Source organism: Nannospalax galili, unplaced genomic scaffold (assembly GCF_000622305.1).
Source record: "Nannospalax galili isolate Female #2095 unplaced genomic scaffold, S.galili_v1.0 scaffold1282, whole genome shotgun sequence".
Lineage (NCBI taxonomy): Eukaryota > Metazoa > Chordata > Mammalia > Rodentia > Spalacidae > Nannospalax > Nannospalax galili.
Window position 1 is genome coordinate 2,366,702 of NW_008348795.1, and position 18,861 is coordinate 2,385,562.

The window sequence follows — 18,861 nt, forward strand, 5'->3', positions numbered from 1 at the left end:
CCAGTCCCCAACTCCCAGGGAGCAGTGAGAGAGTTTCTGGGATCAGCAGGGTTTTGCTGCCTCTGGATCCCGGGGTTTGCTGAATTGGCTAAGTCTCTCTATGAGGCTACAAAAGAGAATGAGACTTTTGATTTCACAGGGGAAAGAGAAAGGGCCTTTAATGAAATTAAGCAGGCCCTCCTGACAGCCCTGGCTTTGGGGCTTCCTGATGTCACCAAGCTTTTCCACCTCTACATAGATGAAAAGAAAGGAATAGCCAAAGGAGTCCTGACTCAAATGTTAGGGCCCTGGAATAGACCGGTGGCATACTTATCTAAAAAACTTGATCCAGCAGCTGCGGGATGGCCACCATGTCTGCGGATTATAACTGCTACTGCCCTTCTAGTCAAAGATGCAGAAAAATTGACATTAGGGCAAGAACTGCACATCACCACTTCTCATGCTATTGAGGGAGTTCTTAAGCAGCCACCGGACTGCTGGTTAAGCAACGCCCGAATAATCCATTATCAGAGCTTACTTCTTAACCCTCTGAGAATTCAGTTCCTCCCAAGCACTGCCCTTAACCCAGCCACCCTGCTGCCAGACCCCGACTTGGATGCACCCCTGCATGATTGCGCAGGGATCTTGAGCCAGGTACATGGGCTCAGAAATGACCTGACCGATCGGCCACTCTGATGCAGAAGCTACCTGGTTCACCGATGATAGCAGTTTCATAAAGGATGAGCAGAGGTATGCAGGGGTGGCAGTGGTAACTGAGACTGAGACTGTTTGGGCAGTGGCTTTGCTGGCAGGAACCTCGGCTCAGAGGGCTGAACTGATAGCTCTGACTGAGGCCCTTAGGCCTGGAAAGAACAGATGATTGAATGGGTACACAGACAGCTGATATGCCTTTGCTACAGCACATGTTCATGGAGCCATCTACCAGGAAAGGGGGCTGCTCTCAGCGGAGGGAAAAGCTATTAAAAATAATAAAGAAATTCTTGACTTGTTGGCAGCTCTATGGCTGCCTAAGAATTTGGCTATTATCCACTGCCCCGGGCACCAGAAAGCTAACACGTCAATAGCTAGAGGAAATCAGAGAGCAGAACGGGTTGCCAAAGAAGTAGCTTTGGAGGCCTTCTAGAATTTTGCCAATCTAACTGCCAGATCCTGGCCCCCCTGTCCTACCTGATCAGCCTCACTATTCCCAAGAAGATATGAAATTGATACACAAACTTCCCATGACCCAAAAGATCGAGGCTTGGTGGCATACAGGAGACTGTAAAATTATTCTGCCAAACAACTTGGCCAAAGACCTCCTCACACACATCCACCGAACCACTAACCTGGGTACAAGGAAAACAGCTGAACTTTTAAGAAATGTTCATTTAAAAGTCTTGAATCTCCATGCACTGGTTAATGCAGTCACCTCTGCATGCCTTAGTTGCAAGCTGACCAATCCTGAAAACCATCCTAAGGAACAAGGGGCTCGAATGAGGGGCTCTAGACCAGGGGCCCACTGGAAGATGGACTTTACAGAAGTTAAGCCAGGCAAGTATGGTTACAAATATCTACTAGTTCTGATAGACACCTTTTCAGGATGGACTGAAGCCTTCCCCACCAAGCATGAGACTGCTCAGGTGGTAGCCAAGAAACTGCTGGAGGACATCTTACCCAGGTATGGCATCCCAGCCCTTCTGAGCTCTGACAATGGGCCAGCCTTTGCATCACAGGTAACCCAGGGATTAGCTAGGATATTGGGGGCAAGATGGAAATTACATTGTGCGTGCAGGCCCCAGAGCTCAGGACAGGTAGAGAGGATGAATAGGACTTTAAAAGAGACCCTTACCAAATTAACCATGGAGACTGGTGGGGACTGGGTAGCTCTCTTTCCTTCGCCCTGTATAGCATGAGGAGCTCACCCTATCTGCTAGGATTGACCCCCTATGAAATCATGTTTGGAAGACCCTTCATCATCCCCAGCCTAAGACCTGAACTAATTGCTGAGTTTGATAACCAACAGTTGCTTTATTCTCTAGAGGTGGTTGCTCAGGCGCATAGGGACATATGCCCCTGGCAGAAATCTATCTATGAGACTGCTCCCCCTCTTACCCTGCACAACTACCAGCCTGGTGACTGGGTCTACGTCCACAGGCACCTCCGAGAGACCTTGGAACCTCACTGGAAAGGACCGTATGTAGTGCTCCTGACAACCCCAACAGTGGTGAAGGTAGACGGAGTTGCCACCTGGATTCATCACACTTACATCCAGAGGGCCAATCCACACCTTGATGACCCAGGGGGACACCCCAGTGTCGGGACCCAAGGCATGGAAAGTCCACCGAGATGCGGACAACCCACTCAGGTTAAAACTGACAGCCAAATCTTGAGTTTCTTCTTCCTGCCCTTTCTCTTCCTCTTCTTTCTCCTTTCCCCAGTAATAGGAAACTCACATCAACCCCATCTCTTAAAATGGGAGGTCACTGACACAGTTAATTCGGAAACCCTGAACTTCACCACCAAAGAGGCCCCTCTAAACACCTGGTATCCTGACTTGACCTTTGACGTTGCGCTTTACTCAGGCTGACATGGAATGATGTGTATGTCTGTCCCGGTAGGAACCAAAACTGGAATGTAAGGGTCACATGTGGAGAGGGGGAACATTTTTTCTGTAAGTCATGGTCTTGTGTGTCAACTGGGCATATCTGGTGGTCGGCCCCCAATCAAGGTGACTTCATAACCCTTAGTCATGTACTGGGAAAAAGTCCACCCTGCCAACAGCATAAACAAGCAGATGGGACAGTCAAGGGCTGTTACAACCCAGTCAGACTCACCTTCACTCAGGAAGGCAAAAACACCTCTATTTCCTGGAAAATAGGATTGCAATGGGGGGTTCGCTTATACAATAAGACCCAGATATGATGGATAGACCTGGGTGCCATGTTCATAGTCTGGTTGACGACCTCCCTGGTGAATTCCCCTAGACAAGTCAAGCCAAACTGGGTACTGGCACCACCACCCCAAGTGCTAAAGGACAGGACGGCCCAAGAGTAATTTGGAGGTGGCTAATAACAAAACCATCAATACCCCTGTGACCCCAGAACAGCATAACAACCTGGCAACAGTGGCCAGGGATCCCCTCAAGATCATAAAGGCTTCCTTCTCAGTCCTGAATGCCTCAAATCCCCAGGTAACTGAATCCTGTTGGCTATGCTTAAATGCCAAGCCACCCTTCTACAAGGGCATAGTGACCATGTGGAATTCATCAGGCTTTTCCAACTATTCAGATTGTAGATGGACCCCAGCTAAGAACCTCTCTATACAATCAGTTTCAGGGAGTGGGTTATGCATAGGACAAATACCTGAAACCCACAACCATCTGTGTAATGCCACCTACAGGCCCAAGGATCACACGGGGTATTTGGTCCCCCCAAATAATACTTGGTGGGCATTCTCTACTGGCCTCACCCCCTGTGTCCACCTGCAGGTTTTAAACCAAACTAAGAGATTCTGTGTTCTGGTTCAACTGCTCCCTCGGATTTCTTAGCACCCTGATGATGAAATGATGGCCCTCATGGAGTCCCTAACAGCAGGACTAATTAGGCCAAAGAGGGAAATTGCTGCAGTGATTCCGATTTCCTCACTCCTGACGATCGGAATAGGTGGGGCCATCGGGACGGGTGCAAGTGCCCTAGTCATCTAGGACCAAAACTACAACAGCCTTCATATGGCCATAGATGCAGATTTACAGGAATTAGAATAATCCATTTCTCACTTACAAGAGTCCCTCTCCTCCCTCGTAGAAGTAGTACTTCAAAACCGGAGAGGATTAGACTTGCTCTTCCTAGAACAGGGAGGTCTATGTGCTGCCTTAGGGGAAGAATGTTGCTTTCATGTTGATCACTCCGGGGTGGTCAAAGAATCTATGGCCCTACTAAAGAAGCATCTACAGGATAGAAAACTAGAAAGGGAAAGAACTCAGTCATGGTGTGAATCACTCTTCAATGGGTCCCCCTGGTTGACCACCTTACTCTCGGCCATGGCCAGTCCACTAATAATACTTTTACTCTTACTTACTTGTGGCCCTTGCATCTTAAATGCTCTGCTCAGGTTTATTCGAGAAAAATTTCAAACTATCCAACTGATGGTTTTATGTACTCAATATTCCCAACTAAACCAAAGACCAGACACACATGCAGATTGTGTCATCTAACTGCTTTTCTCTGCTTCTGTACCATTGCTGGCTCGCTATCGGTTAAATATTTAACCTGTGCTATAACTCAAGTGGGGAATGAAGAGCTGAAGCCATACTGGCTTTGGTGTCTTTTCTCAGAAACCATAAGTTTCCCCTGCCCTAGACTACAGACTATGGATAAGACAAGCCCATGCATGCCCCCTTAACCCCAGGAGACCACCCTCACTCTCTAGAACTAACTGCTCTTTTTCGCTTCTGTAAACTGCTTGATCGCTTGACTGAAAGGACAAACTGTGTTGACCCCATTTTGACTAGCTGTTTCAGACAAGCCTGAACATGCCCAGGCATGTTGTAATCTCACCTGCCACCCCTACCCCAGGAGGCTATAGATCAAGCAAGCTCAGGCATATAACAGCCTTATAAGGCAGGAACAGAGACTTCTGGCCCCACAGATAACAGTCAGCACATTCCACAGCACTGAGGATAGCACCCACCAATGAGAGACCTCCAAGGATACAGCCCTAGTAGTCAATCAATTCAAAAGTGTGTTGGCACATGCAGGCTCTTTGGACCAATCAAGATGTAACTCTGATATTCTTTGTCTGGAACCTATCAAAAGCTTCCACCCCCTGCAATCGGGGCTCACAGCACAGATCCATTGCATTGGTGAGGTCTGAGAGCCCAAGCTTAAGCCCGAATAAAGACTTTTTGTTCTTGCATGCCCTCTGGATTCCATGATTATTCTTGGGGGTCCATTCTCTAAGCACAACAACTGCAACTTTCAAGAGTGCACAGTTAAAATTTGGTAAACTTGAACATTTTCAAAGTCTGCATTAAAAATCTGGAAACTACCATACAGAAATAATATATTTTGCATATCAAATGACTTTCACTGATTCATTGCAATGGTCTGAGATTGAGTGACAATAATCTGAAGAAGAACATCCAATGGGTCTAAGACACAGAGACAAGAATGCAAATAAAATGTGCTGGCATGAGAAGAGTTTGCGTGCACAAGTTGGTCTTTCCAGAGAAGGGTTTTTCTACTGGTGATGTGACTATCTTGTTTCCCTTGATCACAGGACATTGTGGCAAGGGTTCTCTGGTGCTCACAGGAACCACAACCCAGAGAAACCCTTTCCTTTTGAGACAAGATGCAGATTTGTTTTGCAGAAGCAAAACAAAGCAACAAAACAAAACAACAACAACAACACACACATACACAATGAAAAACAAGGAATGGATTCCTGAAGTTCAGAGGCTTCTATAGAGTTCAAACTTACAGTCTTAAGAGAGGTATGAATGAGCAGAGTCAGCACCAGGAGGCAATTTCAACATTTGTAAATACTTTGCTTTCATGCACAAAAGCAACGTTGCTGAAATCTTCATGTCTACTGATTACTCAAACATCTTCAAAACATTACTTCTCAAATTTCAAAAATGTCTATTTTTAAGAAATGTCTGTATTTTGTTATTTTTTAAGAAAACACTTGAAAATTTGTCAAATCCAGTCTTTGTATTTAGTAACATCTACTACCTAAACCTTTGGATACATAAATAAATGTTAAAATCTGAATGTTAAAATAGATATGTTGTGGCCAGTGTTCTCTTACACACAAACTCATACTGCCTGTGTAGTGTATTTATGACCAATATTGTTTTAATTTGTTCTTAATTAACCATAATATTTCAAATAATTTATGGTTGACATGATTGAGTCATTCACACAGCATTCATATGAGAATTAACTTAAACTAAATTAGCAACTTAAGACAGATTTTACATCTGATATTCAAATAAATATAACTTGATACACCTATAAATGGAGGAAAAACATACTAATTTTGTCCAATAATTAACGCAGTAATTCATAATAATTCATTTCCAGTGAAAATAGGTCAAGTACACTTCTCATATATTGATAGTCAGATGTTCATATGAAACTTCCAAAATGTTTGTTTATTTCATTTTTGACTTTTGGTAGTATAGCATTAAGCACATTAAGTATTTCTGATTGCTTAAGTTTTTTCCATTTCGATATCTATCACATATTTAAACAGGAAATGCTTGTTACACACACACACATATGTATATATGTATGTACGCATGTAGATATAATTTAAACATCAGTTACCCACATCTAAACTGGACTATAGTATTACTAGTTAGAGGATCTCTAGCTGAAATGAATAAATTTTGGGAGCTAACTGACGTGAATTCTGTGATGTTAGCTAGAGGCAGTCATCCGCTCCAAATTGATGATTAGTGCTTACTTTGTGAACTGATATTTCCAGAACAAAGCCACACCACCGTGAATGAGTCTATAAGTATGATTGACTTAGTAAAAGGTTCGTGATGGTAGAAAGTTAGTAAGTTACAGATTCAGAGAATAAGTATCTTGGGCTATTTTAGGCACCTCAGTATGACCTAGCATCTTTGTGAAAAATCTTTTAGAAATTTCTTAAAAGATCCCTATCTTTGTACCAGCTCTCAGATTAAGAACATTATCAGATAGAATCTGAAACCTTCGGTAGAGATTTCCACTTTGCTCTAACCCATCTAACTGATTGAAACATGCATATATTTCCACATTGAAACATGGTAGTTGGGAGCAGCATGAGTCCATGTTCCCAGGCCATCGTCACTCATATTTTACTCATGAGTCAGCTATTGTTCATCCTCTGTGAGGTGAGAGCTGTGTTTTTATCTATAACTTGCAGGATTATCATAAGATTCAAGGGATGGGTGTGAGTGTGTGGACTGGCTGTGGTAGAACAATACTCTAGGCTCTTTGCTGTCTCTATGTTTCTCCCACATCTTTTCTTCTGTTTCACTTAGGTTTTCTAATGGAACCTCTTCCCTTGATCCATTTCTGTTACTTTTGCTGCTCCTCCACTTTTGAAACAAAATATCTCCACAAGTGGTAATATACAGCTGAGGAAAAAAAGCTTTTGAATTTTCTAGACTTACAGATTTTTCAGTTGAAAAAAGAGTCATTTTGCTGTAGTAAAAAATGACTCAACATAAATAAACACATCAAACATCACCAGGAAATGGAGCTTCTGTCCTTTACTGAAGCCTACTGAAGATGGCTTGATTGAGTTGTAGGACTGAGGAGATGTGGAGGAGCATCAATAGAGTTCTGCATCAAGAGAGGACAATCCTAAGGAGTGAGGCACTTATTATTTGAAGCTAGTGGTTTGGGGAAGGAGTGGTAGATGTCTTAGAGTAATTGTGGGAAAGAGCTTCAAAGTAGAGTAAACAGTAAAGACATACAGTAAATGAAGTCTGAGAGTAGACTGAGAAGTTTTTAACAAACGCCAGCTTGGATCTATGAGGCCTCTGTGACCAAATACCACCCTAAGTGTTGCAGTATAAGTTCTTTGGTATAATCAATCAAGGCCATAGAGAATGAACTAGACTGACTGGGCTTAGTTTCTAGTACTCAGTGCAATGGAGGTCAAACATGTAAATTATGTTTTATGAGAATAATTGCATTTCTTCTCTAACTATATTTTGACTGAGGACATATAATCACTAAACTCATGCCTTTTTTATACATTGCTTACTATGCTTAAACATTAGCAAAGTGGTAGCAATTTTATAGTATTGCCAAATTCCTTAAATGCTGAAGTAATTAAGACTTTGAATTAAGTTTCAATTGTATACTTTGCTAGTCTTGATAAAATTAAATGCAATCATTGTAAAAAATCAACTGTTATTAAAGCAGTAGTCTGCTTTGAAAAACATCCAGTATTCAGATACACAATTACTCAAGTAATGTATACAAATAATTTAAAATTAATTGTAAAAAAGGAGTTTGGTAAAAGAGCATGTAATTAAAATTTACTAGAGGAGCTGAGGATTTTGTTTCTACTTTCAGTAATACAATGAGCATACAATTTGTAGTCATCCAACATGTCTTAAGAGCATGAAAAGTAAATTAATCTCATGAAATACTTTTTATAAACTTTCCAGACTATTTAACATATGAAAATAAACTAATTTTCATGGGTTAAAAAAGTACCATAATAGAACAACAAGATACATAGATATCAAAAAATTTCAAATTAACAGTCACTGTTTTGAATAACATAAGTTAATTTTTGAACATTTGCAAGTTCGAAATATCTGAGTTATCCAATGTATTTGTAAGTGCATGTACAACTGTGATTCCTAGACAAATAGACCATAACTATCCATGTACATGGAGGTCAGAAGAGGACATGGGATCCTCTGGATCTGGAGTTAAGGACGATGTTAGGCGCCATATGGGTGCTAGGAATTGAAACCGGGTCCTCTGCAAGAGCAGTCAGTGCTTTTAACCACAGAGCCATTTCTCCAGCCTCAACAGTTGCATTTCTTAATTGTGTGGTTACCTTTGACAATGGCAGTAAAACCATCCAATGAAAAAAGCAGACTTTGTAACAGATGATGCTGAAATAGCTGGATAACTAATGACAAAATGAACTTCAGTCTCTAACACACCTTACCATCTAGAAGCTGAACTCATAAGACTCTTAAAAGAAATGTATTTGTGATTTAAGCATCACAAAAGTGTTCTAGGTCACAGCATGTAGGAATTAATACAGTTTGAAAATATGTTAAACATCTTCAGATTAAAATATACCTTCAAAATTATATATATTTCACATCGGTATACACACACACACACACACATATATATCTCACACCTTGATATATTTATATATACATATATATCACAATGGATTGATGCTAGGATATACAAATAGCCATTTAATAATTGCAGAAGATTTGAACAATAGTAAGGTACATTAATGTCCAATATGTACATGAAGAGTGGTTAATATCAGCAGTTATCAGATTGTAGCAATTTAGAACCAAAATCACTCTTATCTATTTTGATGGTAAGGCCTAAAGGACTTTGTAAACTACTAAGGCGTTATAACATAAAGCCTAACGTGCAGAACCATGCTTTGTATATTATTAGGAAAATGCATCAATAAAAATTATACATTATAATAATGGAATACTAATCAGAAATAATAAAGAAAAACAATGAATAATCATGAATGAACGTCAAAAATAGCATATCAGGTGAATGCAATCTTGGAAGAGCAATTATTAATTATTAATATTCTGTACTAATCAAGGATTATCCACGTTTTAATGCAATTTAAAATAGAGGCTCCTTTTTAAAAATTTTATGTTATTTCTGTTTTGAATATTTATGTGTATGTGTTTTGTCTCTATGTATATAAGTACACTTGTGAATAATTCCGACAGAGGCGAGAAGAGGACGTCAGAGCCCCTGTGACTGGAGATATGGACGACTGTTAGTCTTCATGTGGGTGCTGGAAATGAAACCTGGGTCCTCTGCAAAAGGAGTTAGTGCTCTGAACTTTTGAGCTATCTCTCCATCCCTTAGAGGTTCCTTGTTGTGGGGGATATGGGAACAAAACTGGTAGAAGCATAAATAAACGTCTTTCAGTAATTAAATAATTTGCATCTTGACAGATATTTGGGACACAAAAACAATCCAATGCACACTTAAATTTTTTCCTGACATTGCATAATAATCTTGAAATAGAAGAAAATAAAGTAAAAATCTCCTGAATATTGCACAATGACAATATATGTTGAAGTGATTAGGCTCAACTTGAGAAGATGTATAGAATTTCTAACAGAACGGATAGAAGACAAAATATAATGTCGCGTATATAGTGGGATGGATAGATAAATGCTTAAACACATGTAACTTTTTAATGATAAAATTAGATAGTGTGCATACGGATGATCACTAATACTTTTAATAGCACATTTGAAGATGTTGATAGGAAAATATAGGGAAGAAGTTGTGGTCTTAGATTCTTAGAGGACTTTTCACTTTTCAATCAAATTTCCAGGTAAAACTTGAAAGACATATATTATATAAATAGAAAAGCTGTTCATTGATCCTAATGTTTGACTGTCTTAAAATGGCCCAAAAGAATGTAAATGACAGGAACACTTTAAAATATGTCATTCCTATGACTCAATGAGCATATTACTCCAAATACCTTAGTGTTTATCATCTCTGTTTGTATAAATATTTTAGAAACAGGAATATCCAAAAAAGCGTCTATTTAAATTTCTCTGAAAATTCAAAATTCTGGTTTATTTTTGGATAACAACACACAATAGGTAATAAAATGGCATATTTAAAATGTAATGAATACAATCTTTAAGATCTCCAAAAGAATCCCAATGGAGTTCTTTTGAACAAAATACTATGATAAAATATAAAATATTTCAAGAAGAAAAGTATGAGCTAAACTCATCAAAAATGTTGGCATAGTCCTCAGTTCTCTACAAGAGTTCTCACATCGTGAAGAAGTAATTCACACTTCTTTAAAAAGTTGCTAGTGCAGTTATTAAGTGGGAACCTGAGCAAAACTTCAGGCACCACTGCTGCTATCATTGCCTCATCATATTGGGCAATGATGAGCTTTCTTGAGTTGCAAGTGACATTATTTTTTGTCTTATTATTTTTTTCTATTTTTTTCCCAGTCATGCCTCTCATTTCAGTAGGTTTTTTCATGTCAAATCAAATAGATATTTCAATGAACTGTTGCTATGTACTCCCTAAATTCCAAATTGACTTTCACTTAATCTTCATTTATTAGTAATTCTAAAATGCATATAAATGAAATAATTATAAGAAAGAAGGAAAGATCAAGAAAAGTAAAGAATGAAAGGAGAGAAGAAATAAAAAATAAAACAAGATATGCTGCTTTATTATATAAATATCCACATTATGATATTTGATATATATGTCAATACACACACACACACACACACACACACACACACACACACACACTGTCATCATATAACATAGGCTATTCCTCCCATAAGTAAAACAATACAAGCAAAGTAATTTACCCATTAGTGGTATAATGGACTGTGAGATTGATGTTAATTAGTGCTATGTATTTCTAGAAGTTAATTGTATTCTGTAGACCTGAACATTTTTAGCTCGAAATTGTATCCATATAAGCATGATAATGGTAAAGGAATGCTAGTGATATGTTTAAATATTAACCCATTTTACTAATTCCATGTCCAGGCTTCTCTGATTCTCACAACAATCTGGCTGTCTGAGATTTGAACGATGCAAATTAGCTCACAGACTTCATCATTTCTCACTATACAGCTTTGAAATTATTTAAATTGTTATAAATTAAGTGCATATTAATGAAAGAAATCACAAAAGGAGAAGATTTAGTACTTGGACACATGCAGGAAAGCACCATGTCTCTATCAGTGCTTTAGCGTGTATTTCTTCAGTTTTTTGAAATATTGTAATGCAATAGCGCCTCTTAAGTAAATCAGGGGAAACTTGCAATTGTAGCTTTAAAGCATACATGAGACCTAGTGCTGACCTCAGAATGCATTAGATGCTCATAAAAATCTGTCAAATAAATAATTTGGAGAAACTCACATTCAAAAATTAAATTATCTGTACTCCCAAAAACTCCCTAAAGGTTCTTTCTAAAGACTTAGCCTCAATAACAGCAACATGGTCAGGTACTGTTTTATTTATTTGCCAACCTTTCTCTGTTTTATTTACTTGCCTGATCAGTATTGTTGAAGCATTAGCATTGTTTCAACGGAAACAATAGAAAATTGTCAGCAAGGTTTGTCAAGATCTCCTCAGACACTGAGTTTTAAACTTCAGTGCATAGATGAATAATTAAATACCCCATTCATTTCTACACTTTGTTTCTGTTTCAGTTTTGGAGTTCATATTAGTAACACTCATCTTGGGAGTGGTTAATTTGCTTTTATCAGATGATAAGTCAAGTTTAGCTCAGTGTTGAATAACGAATGGTTAGAAAAGTAATATCAAGATCAACATATTCTAATTATAGTATATTTCAAATTTACACTTGCAAGCTCTGAGGCACATGAGTAAGACAAAGTCATAGATAGTGATATTCCCCCTTAAGTAATAGAAATTCCATAATAAGATTGTGCAGTGTATACAGAACCACTAAAATTATAGAAGCAAAATATTTCCTTTAGAACTTAGAAATAAAAATGCCTGAAATAGTAAATTCCAATACATTTATTTTATATCTTGAAATATCATTTTATTTTTAAAATTAAATTTTAGTTACATTTAATTTTTAAATATATGCATAAGAAAATTGTACATATTTATAGGGTGCTAGGAATGTTTGTATTCATGCATACATTGTACATTGCTGAAATCAGATTAACATAGCTATCTCATCAAGCCTTCATTGATTTTTTAGGATGGAAATACTCTGGTTATTTTCTTCTAGCTTTTTGAATTGTACACTACATTTTCATTACGTATGATCAGGCTGCTTTGCACACAGGAACTTCTTTCTCATACCTATATCCTGACACCCATACACACTGATCAATGACTGTCTCCCTACCTTCAGCCTTGGTAACCATTCAACTCCTAATTCTATGAGACCTTTCACATGAGTGAAAACATTGACTGACTGATTGATACCTGAGTTAAAACCATCTAAAAAATTGGCATCAATGGTATCTAAATGCATCTTCAGGATGTTCTGTTTTCTTCATCACATTCATTTAATGTCTCATTTAATTTCATTTTGTTACAATGGTTCAAACTGACACATATCGATCACATTACAATGCAAAGTTACATTGCTGGCAGCTTTGACACTAAGGGTAAACAGGGACAGGAGGTCCTGTCCTAAAGGAACTTGTTCCCTTCTTAGGTAGAGAAGGATAAAATAGTAAGTCAAGTTATGACAACTCCCTAAGAAAAAGACCCTTAATCAATACTAAAGCACATTGTGAGAAGCGGTTTACACACTATCTCCAACAATTCTAAATCTTTCCAGGTTTTTTTTTATTTTTATTTTTTAGAAGAAGCATTTCATTACAGCTTTAAAATATTCAACAATTTTCAGAGCAAAGATACATCTCTTTCAAAAGTGGCTATAATTTTTTTAGGTTCACAGTGGAATTAATAGTTATACAATATTAATCTCAGTATAAACCCTGTAAGATATATAATTGAATGAGGTTTTTACCCTTTAAAAAGATTTCCATTTCATTTTAAAATATACTGTTTCTTACAGAAAGACATTGCTTTGCTAATAACACTTAGATGTTGGCACATGTGTCTCTAATCTGTATGTATCTGATTATTACTAGTCATAGTCGGTTGCACTTGGCTCCTTGGCACCTGTGTATAGATATAAAGTCATGGGGTAGATTTCAGTGGTAATGTTTATCGCCCTTACTAATTAACATGATGTAAATTTTTATATTTCCTTCTCAAATATAACTTATTTTTTTAATTTGCTGGGTTTTGTGTGTGTATATCACACAGGAGATTCCAAACCATCTTGTTCATCTATACACCCACTTCCCAGATGGCACCCTCCCATACCCCTTATACTCTGTCATCCCTGCTACAGTCCACTGTGTTATTGCACCCCAAGCCATTCCCCACTAGTTGTCTATCTGAATCTAGTCAGCCTATCTAGAGGTCTTTGTTTTAGGAAGGTCAACTATTCCTCATCTAAAAGCAATCAGTTGTCAATATTCATTTAGATAAGATTGGGGTCTGCTGTTTATTATCAGAAAGTGACTTTTTCATGATATTTAAGAATTTTAAAACAAATTCAGCATAATAAAAATATATTCCATATAAAAAAACTGAAAGGAGAAAATGAACAGCAGATTCCATTCCATTTTTATATGGAATGTATTTTTTATTATAATAAATGTATTTTAAAATGCTTGAATATCATGAAAAAGTTACTTTCTGATAATTTTCAATAGATTTTTGAATCTAGGTTTCTCAATGAGTTGAAAAACAGATCTTTCAAAAATATTTGTATATAACTGTGAAGACCTGAAAAGTCTACCATCGTCTAAGTGTTCACTTTACATTATAATTTTCAACTTTATGTTTTATATTTTCATTTGACCATTCTCCTGCTTATCCATTGACAGGTGTTGAACATGACCTTTGTGAAACATGATTGTGTACCTGTGTGTGTGTGTGTGAGAGAGAGAGAGAGAGAGAGAGACAGAGACAGAGAGAGGAGAGAGAGACAGAGACAGAGACAGAGAGAAAGCATAAAAAAAAGATGATGCAAAAAAAGAGAGAAATGTGTGTTATCTGTGATTTTATTGTGCATCCAAAAGCCAGAGGAAGAGCTATAATGCACTCTATGACTGTTGTCCTCATTCCTTTGACTCAGGGTCTCTTGTTGATCATGGAGCTAGGATGGCGGCCAGCAAATCCCAGAAATTTCCTGTCTCTGTCACACAGCTCTGTGGTTATAGGCTTGCACTAAGTCATCACCACCTTTTACACAGGTGCTGGTATCTGAACTGAGGTCTGTATGCTTGTATAGTAAGTCTTTTTAACCACTAAGCTGTCTCTCCAGTCCAGAAATAAAAAAAGCTTTTTAAAAGTAATAGTTTATTATAATTTTCTGAGAAATTGTCTCTCTTTTCCATATTGTTACCTTAAGATAGTGATTTTTGTAACAGTATTTGAACCTTTTTCAAAATACTGTAACATTTTGGAGTAAAGCTTTCCTATAAGAGTAAATAAATGATTTTAGTTCCCTAATCTTAATTTATTTATTGAATTAAGAATGTCTATACAGCAGTTATGTGATTCTTTCAACTGTTTTCACAATTTACATTTATTAATTTTTTTTCATTTAATGCAATACATTTCAATCACATTCAGATTCCCTCTTTTATTTGCATTGCCCTCTTCCACTGGATTTTATGCCATATATTTTAAGGCCTATGGAACCATGTTTGTGTCCCCAGGTGTTCCGAGGTGTGAGTTCATCTACTGGAGCCTAGTCACTCTAAGTAGTCACTAATGTTGCCTTGGTTGTCTTGGGAGATGGCCACATCATGTTGAGCCCTCACAATATTTTGGATAGGGACAGCTTTTACCCATAAGTGAGACTCTTAGAAAGAGTACAATAACTGGAATAGTAGACTGAGGTAACCACAGCAGGACAATGCAGATTTGTTTTCAGATTACTGTTTCTGTTTGTGTCTGTTTTTCCCTTTACCTTATGCTCCATGACCCTTTCACATTCTTTCCTTGGTCTCTTCCTCCTCGTGCTCGTTCTTATGCCTGTTTATCTACAGCCTGTGTCTCACAGTTTATGTTGTATGTTTTCATTGTACTTAATCTCATCAGTCCTCAACTCAACTTCCTAAATAACTCTTTTTTTCATCTTCCAAACTACTTATACCTAGTATATTTATGTTCACTTTAGCTAAATTAAGAAGCATAGGGGAGCTAGAATAACTTGTCTCTCTACCTTCAAGTATCTGTCTACCTGGAAACTGAAGAATGCCAATCTCTTATACAAGTACATAGCACAAGGCTGATTTGGTTGTTCATATGTCAAACTATGACACGGTGTACCAGCAGTGCTTACCTGAGGTCTTGGGACGGTTCTGCTCTGATGTGAGGTGTTTCCACAGAGTGCCCAAATACTGCTCCTTCGGTGCCTGCGGGCAACATAAACGCAACGATCAGAATAAGCCAGACCTGACACGGGGCTTTTATCTGATTTATGCATCAAATATTCTTCCCCAAACTGGGAACATGAGTAGAGTACATGGAGGTTCAATATTAGAAGAGGCAGGAAAGGCAGTTCTGACTTTCCCTATGTTAATTACTTAAAAGATTATATTATTCTTACTTTAGATTACCTAATTTATATTACTTACTTTTCATTACCTTACTTTTACTTTAGAAGAAATGTCGCCTTCTGATCAAAGAACACAGGCTCATCTCTTTCCCTTCCTCATTTCCTGGTTAAGTGAAATTCAAGGGAAGGATAGACTATCACACTTAGGTCAGCCTTCTTATAAATCAGAAGGCATGATAACTCTGTAGAGGGTAAGCTCAGTCTGGTTCAGTGTTAACTATTTACAGACAGGTTTCAAAGGATGTTTAACAATTCTCCAGCAAAGAGCTTTACAGAGCTCATCAAAAGGCAAGGAACTTCAGGTTGCTTTGACCTCAGTGAAGTTAAGGCTATCTAAAGCTGTGAACCACTTTAATTCACTTATTATAGTCGGGTTCATCTGGGGCCACTTTTGTCTGAAGAGGTCATATTCTTCAACATCTTGCTCAGACAGCTGAATGACACATGATCTGAAATCACTTACTGACTCCATTTGATTTTCCAGACTTCTAAAACTTTTCAACAATTTAACTGAGAAAAAGAGAGCATTTTCCTCTTCAAAAATCAAGTGAAAAAATTCTTTCTTATAGCATAATGGCAAAATCGCTTTTTTAAATATAATTTATGCAAATGCTTCAGATCATTTCCTTCAGAAGAGACATTATTTTCTTTTGATCTAATTTTCCGCAAATATTTTGATGTAAAGATGTCGTGCCGATTCGATAAATGTTGTGAACACTATTTTAGTAATACAATGCAATTAAAATCTATAAATTAAAAAAATCAGAATGAATGTGGTTCTGCATACTATGCAAGGAAGAATAAAATATTTTACTTCAGCAGCAGTATAACTCTGTTACTAGGAAACTAGAGCTAACACTGAAAATATTTTTTAAAAGCCTGACTTCATAAATAACACATCAGATACACTCCATTATCTTTTAAAGACAAATAGCCTTGTGCACTTTGATCTTGAGTCATAAGGAAGAAAGCTTTTTTCCAAGAACTGGAACATAATTTATATATAGTCCAGGCTGCAGATTTTACTTTGTGACTTAAAACCTACTAGAACCTGTTTAACTTTCATTGGCTTCAGTAACTTTTTTCCCTACTGAGAAAGCTCTGTATGGCACAGGGTACTTATTTCTTATGACTTTCATTAATTCAGAGATCTTATTTTTAAGGGTTTCACTCATTGATATTTTGTGTAATATTTTTATTTCTGTATATGGAAAATTTCTTTTTAAATATTTTATTTCTTATGTTTATTTTATATGTATGAGTGTATTGTCTGCATGTAAGTGAGTGCACCCATGCTGTGCAATGCCACAGAGGTAAGAAAAGGGCTTCAGATTCCCCTGGAACTGGAGTTAAGGATGATTCCTAGCTGCCATGTGGATGCTGGGAATCGAACCCAGGTCCTCTACAAGTGCAGTCAGTGCTCTCAGTCTGAGCCATCTCTCCAGCCCCAGAAAATTTCTTAAGATGGGTCTTGAATGGTAAAATAATAGTTTTTAGTAAAGTACCAATTCTATTATTTTGCTGGGGGTGGCATTTGAAAGAATATTCCAAAGCATAAATTTACATATCTCAAAGAGAGGGACTGACATTTTAACACAGAATATAATTTCCAGAGAGAATAATTATTCATCTGTAAAGTTCACAAGCTAATTTCTAGTATTGTATGATTATGAAAATATCCTAGGAAAGGTGACAGAAATATAATTAGAGAACAGTAACTATTTATTTTCAAACACAGACAGTCTCACATAGTAACTGCAGTTTCTATATGGGTGAAAGTATATCCCCACCAAAACTTCTCAGTGATGACCGAAAGCTTTAGCTATCTCAATTTTAAGTTTATATGTAGAGAATTCTTGATAATTTTTAGTGGTTCTTTTTTTTAAGTTTTAAAAATATTTTGTTTTTTAAATTATTTATTTAATAACCACATGATTAGAAGGAGCATTTCATTCAACAGCATTGACATATTCACAATTCCCAGAGCAAAGATGCATCTCTTTCAAAATTGCCTGTAAAATTTTAGGTTTATAGTTTAATTGAATGAGGTTTTAACCTTCAAGAAAGATCCCCATTTCATTTTAAAATATACTGTTTCATACAGATAAACTGAATAACATTTTTAATTAAAAATAATTATTTATTTAATAACCACATGATTAGAAGGAGCATTTCATTCAACAGCATTGACATATTAACAATTTCCAGAGCTAAAATGCATCTTTCAAAATTGGCTGTAAATTTTTAGGTTTACAGTTGAATTAATACAGTTATAAAATATTATACTTAGTATAAACCCCATGAGATATAAAATTGAATGAGGTTTTAATCTTTGAAAAAGATCTCCAATTCATTAATAAAATACACAGTTTCATAGAGAGAAATTCATTTTAATGCAATTAACACTAAGATGTTTACACATGCTTTTCTAATCTCTGTATATCTGATTATTACTAGTCACAGTCGTTTACTTTCTGAGATCCTTGGCCTCTGAGCATGGATATAAAGTCGTCAGGTAAATTTCGGTGGTAATGTTTTTCACATCTACTAATTATTAAGGAGCAAATTTTTATGCTTTGAAGAATTTTTAAAAATTTTTAAAAATTTAATAACCACATGATTAGAAGAAGCATTTCATTACAGCTTTAACATATTCAGAAACACACTCCAGAGCAAGGATACAGCTCTTACAAAAGTGGCTATAAATTTTTAGGTTCACAGTTCAATTGATACCATTATTCAATACTGAACTCAGTATAAACCCTGTAAGATATAAAATTGAATAAATTTTTACCCTTTAAAGAAGACCTCCATTTCATTTTAAGATATATTCTTCCTTGCAGAAAGACTGATTGTTTTTGCTATTAACACTGAGATGTTGCCGCATGCATCTCTAATCTGTATGTATCTGATTATTACTAGTCATGATTGGTTGCACTTGGATCCTTA

The 18,861-nt window shown here is 37.0% G+C and overlaps 1 protein-coding gene across 3 annotated transcripts in view; it reads right to left on the reverse strand.

Moving 5' to 3' along the window:
- Sgcz (sarcoglycan zeta) overlaps window positions 1-18,861 on the reverse strand; it is a 468,968-nt gene that overhangs the window by 11,350 nt on the left and 438,757 nt on the right. For all 3 annotated transcript variants that reach the window (XM_008846074.1, XM_008846075.1, XM_017801339.1), the window contains one exon: window positions 15,637-15,709. In XM_008846074.1, the coding sequence (XP_008844296.1) occupies window positions 15,637-15,709 (73 nt within the window). The remainder of the gene's footprint in view (window positions 1-15,636; window positions 15,710-18,861) is intronic.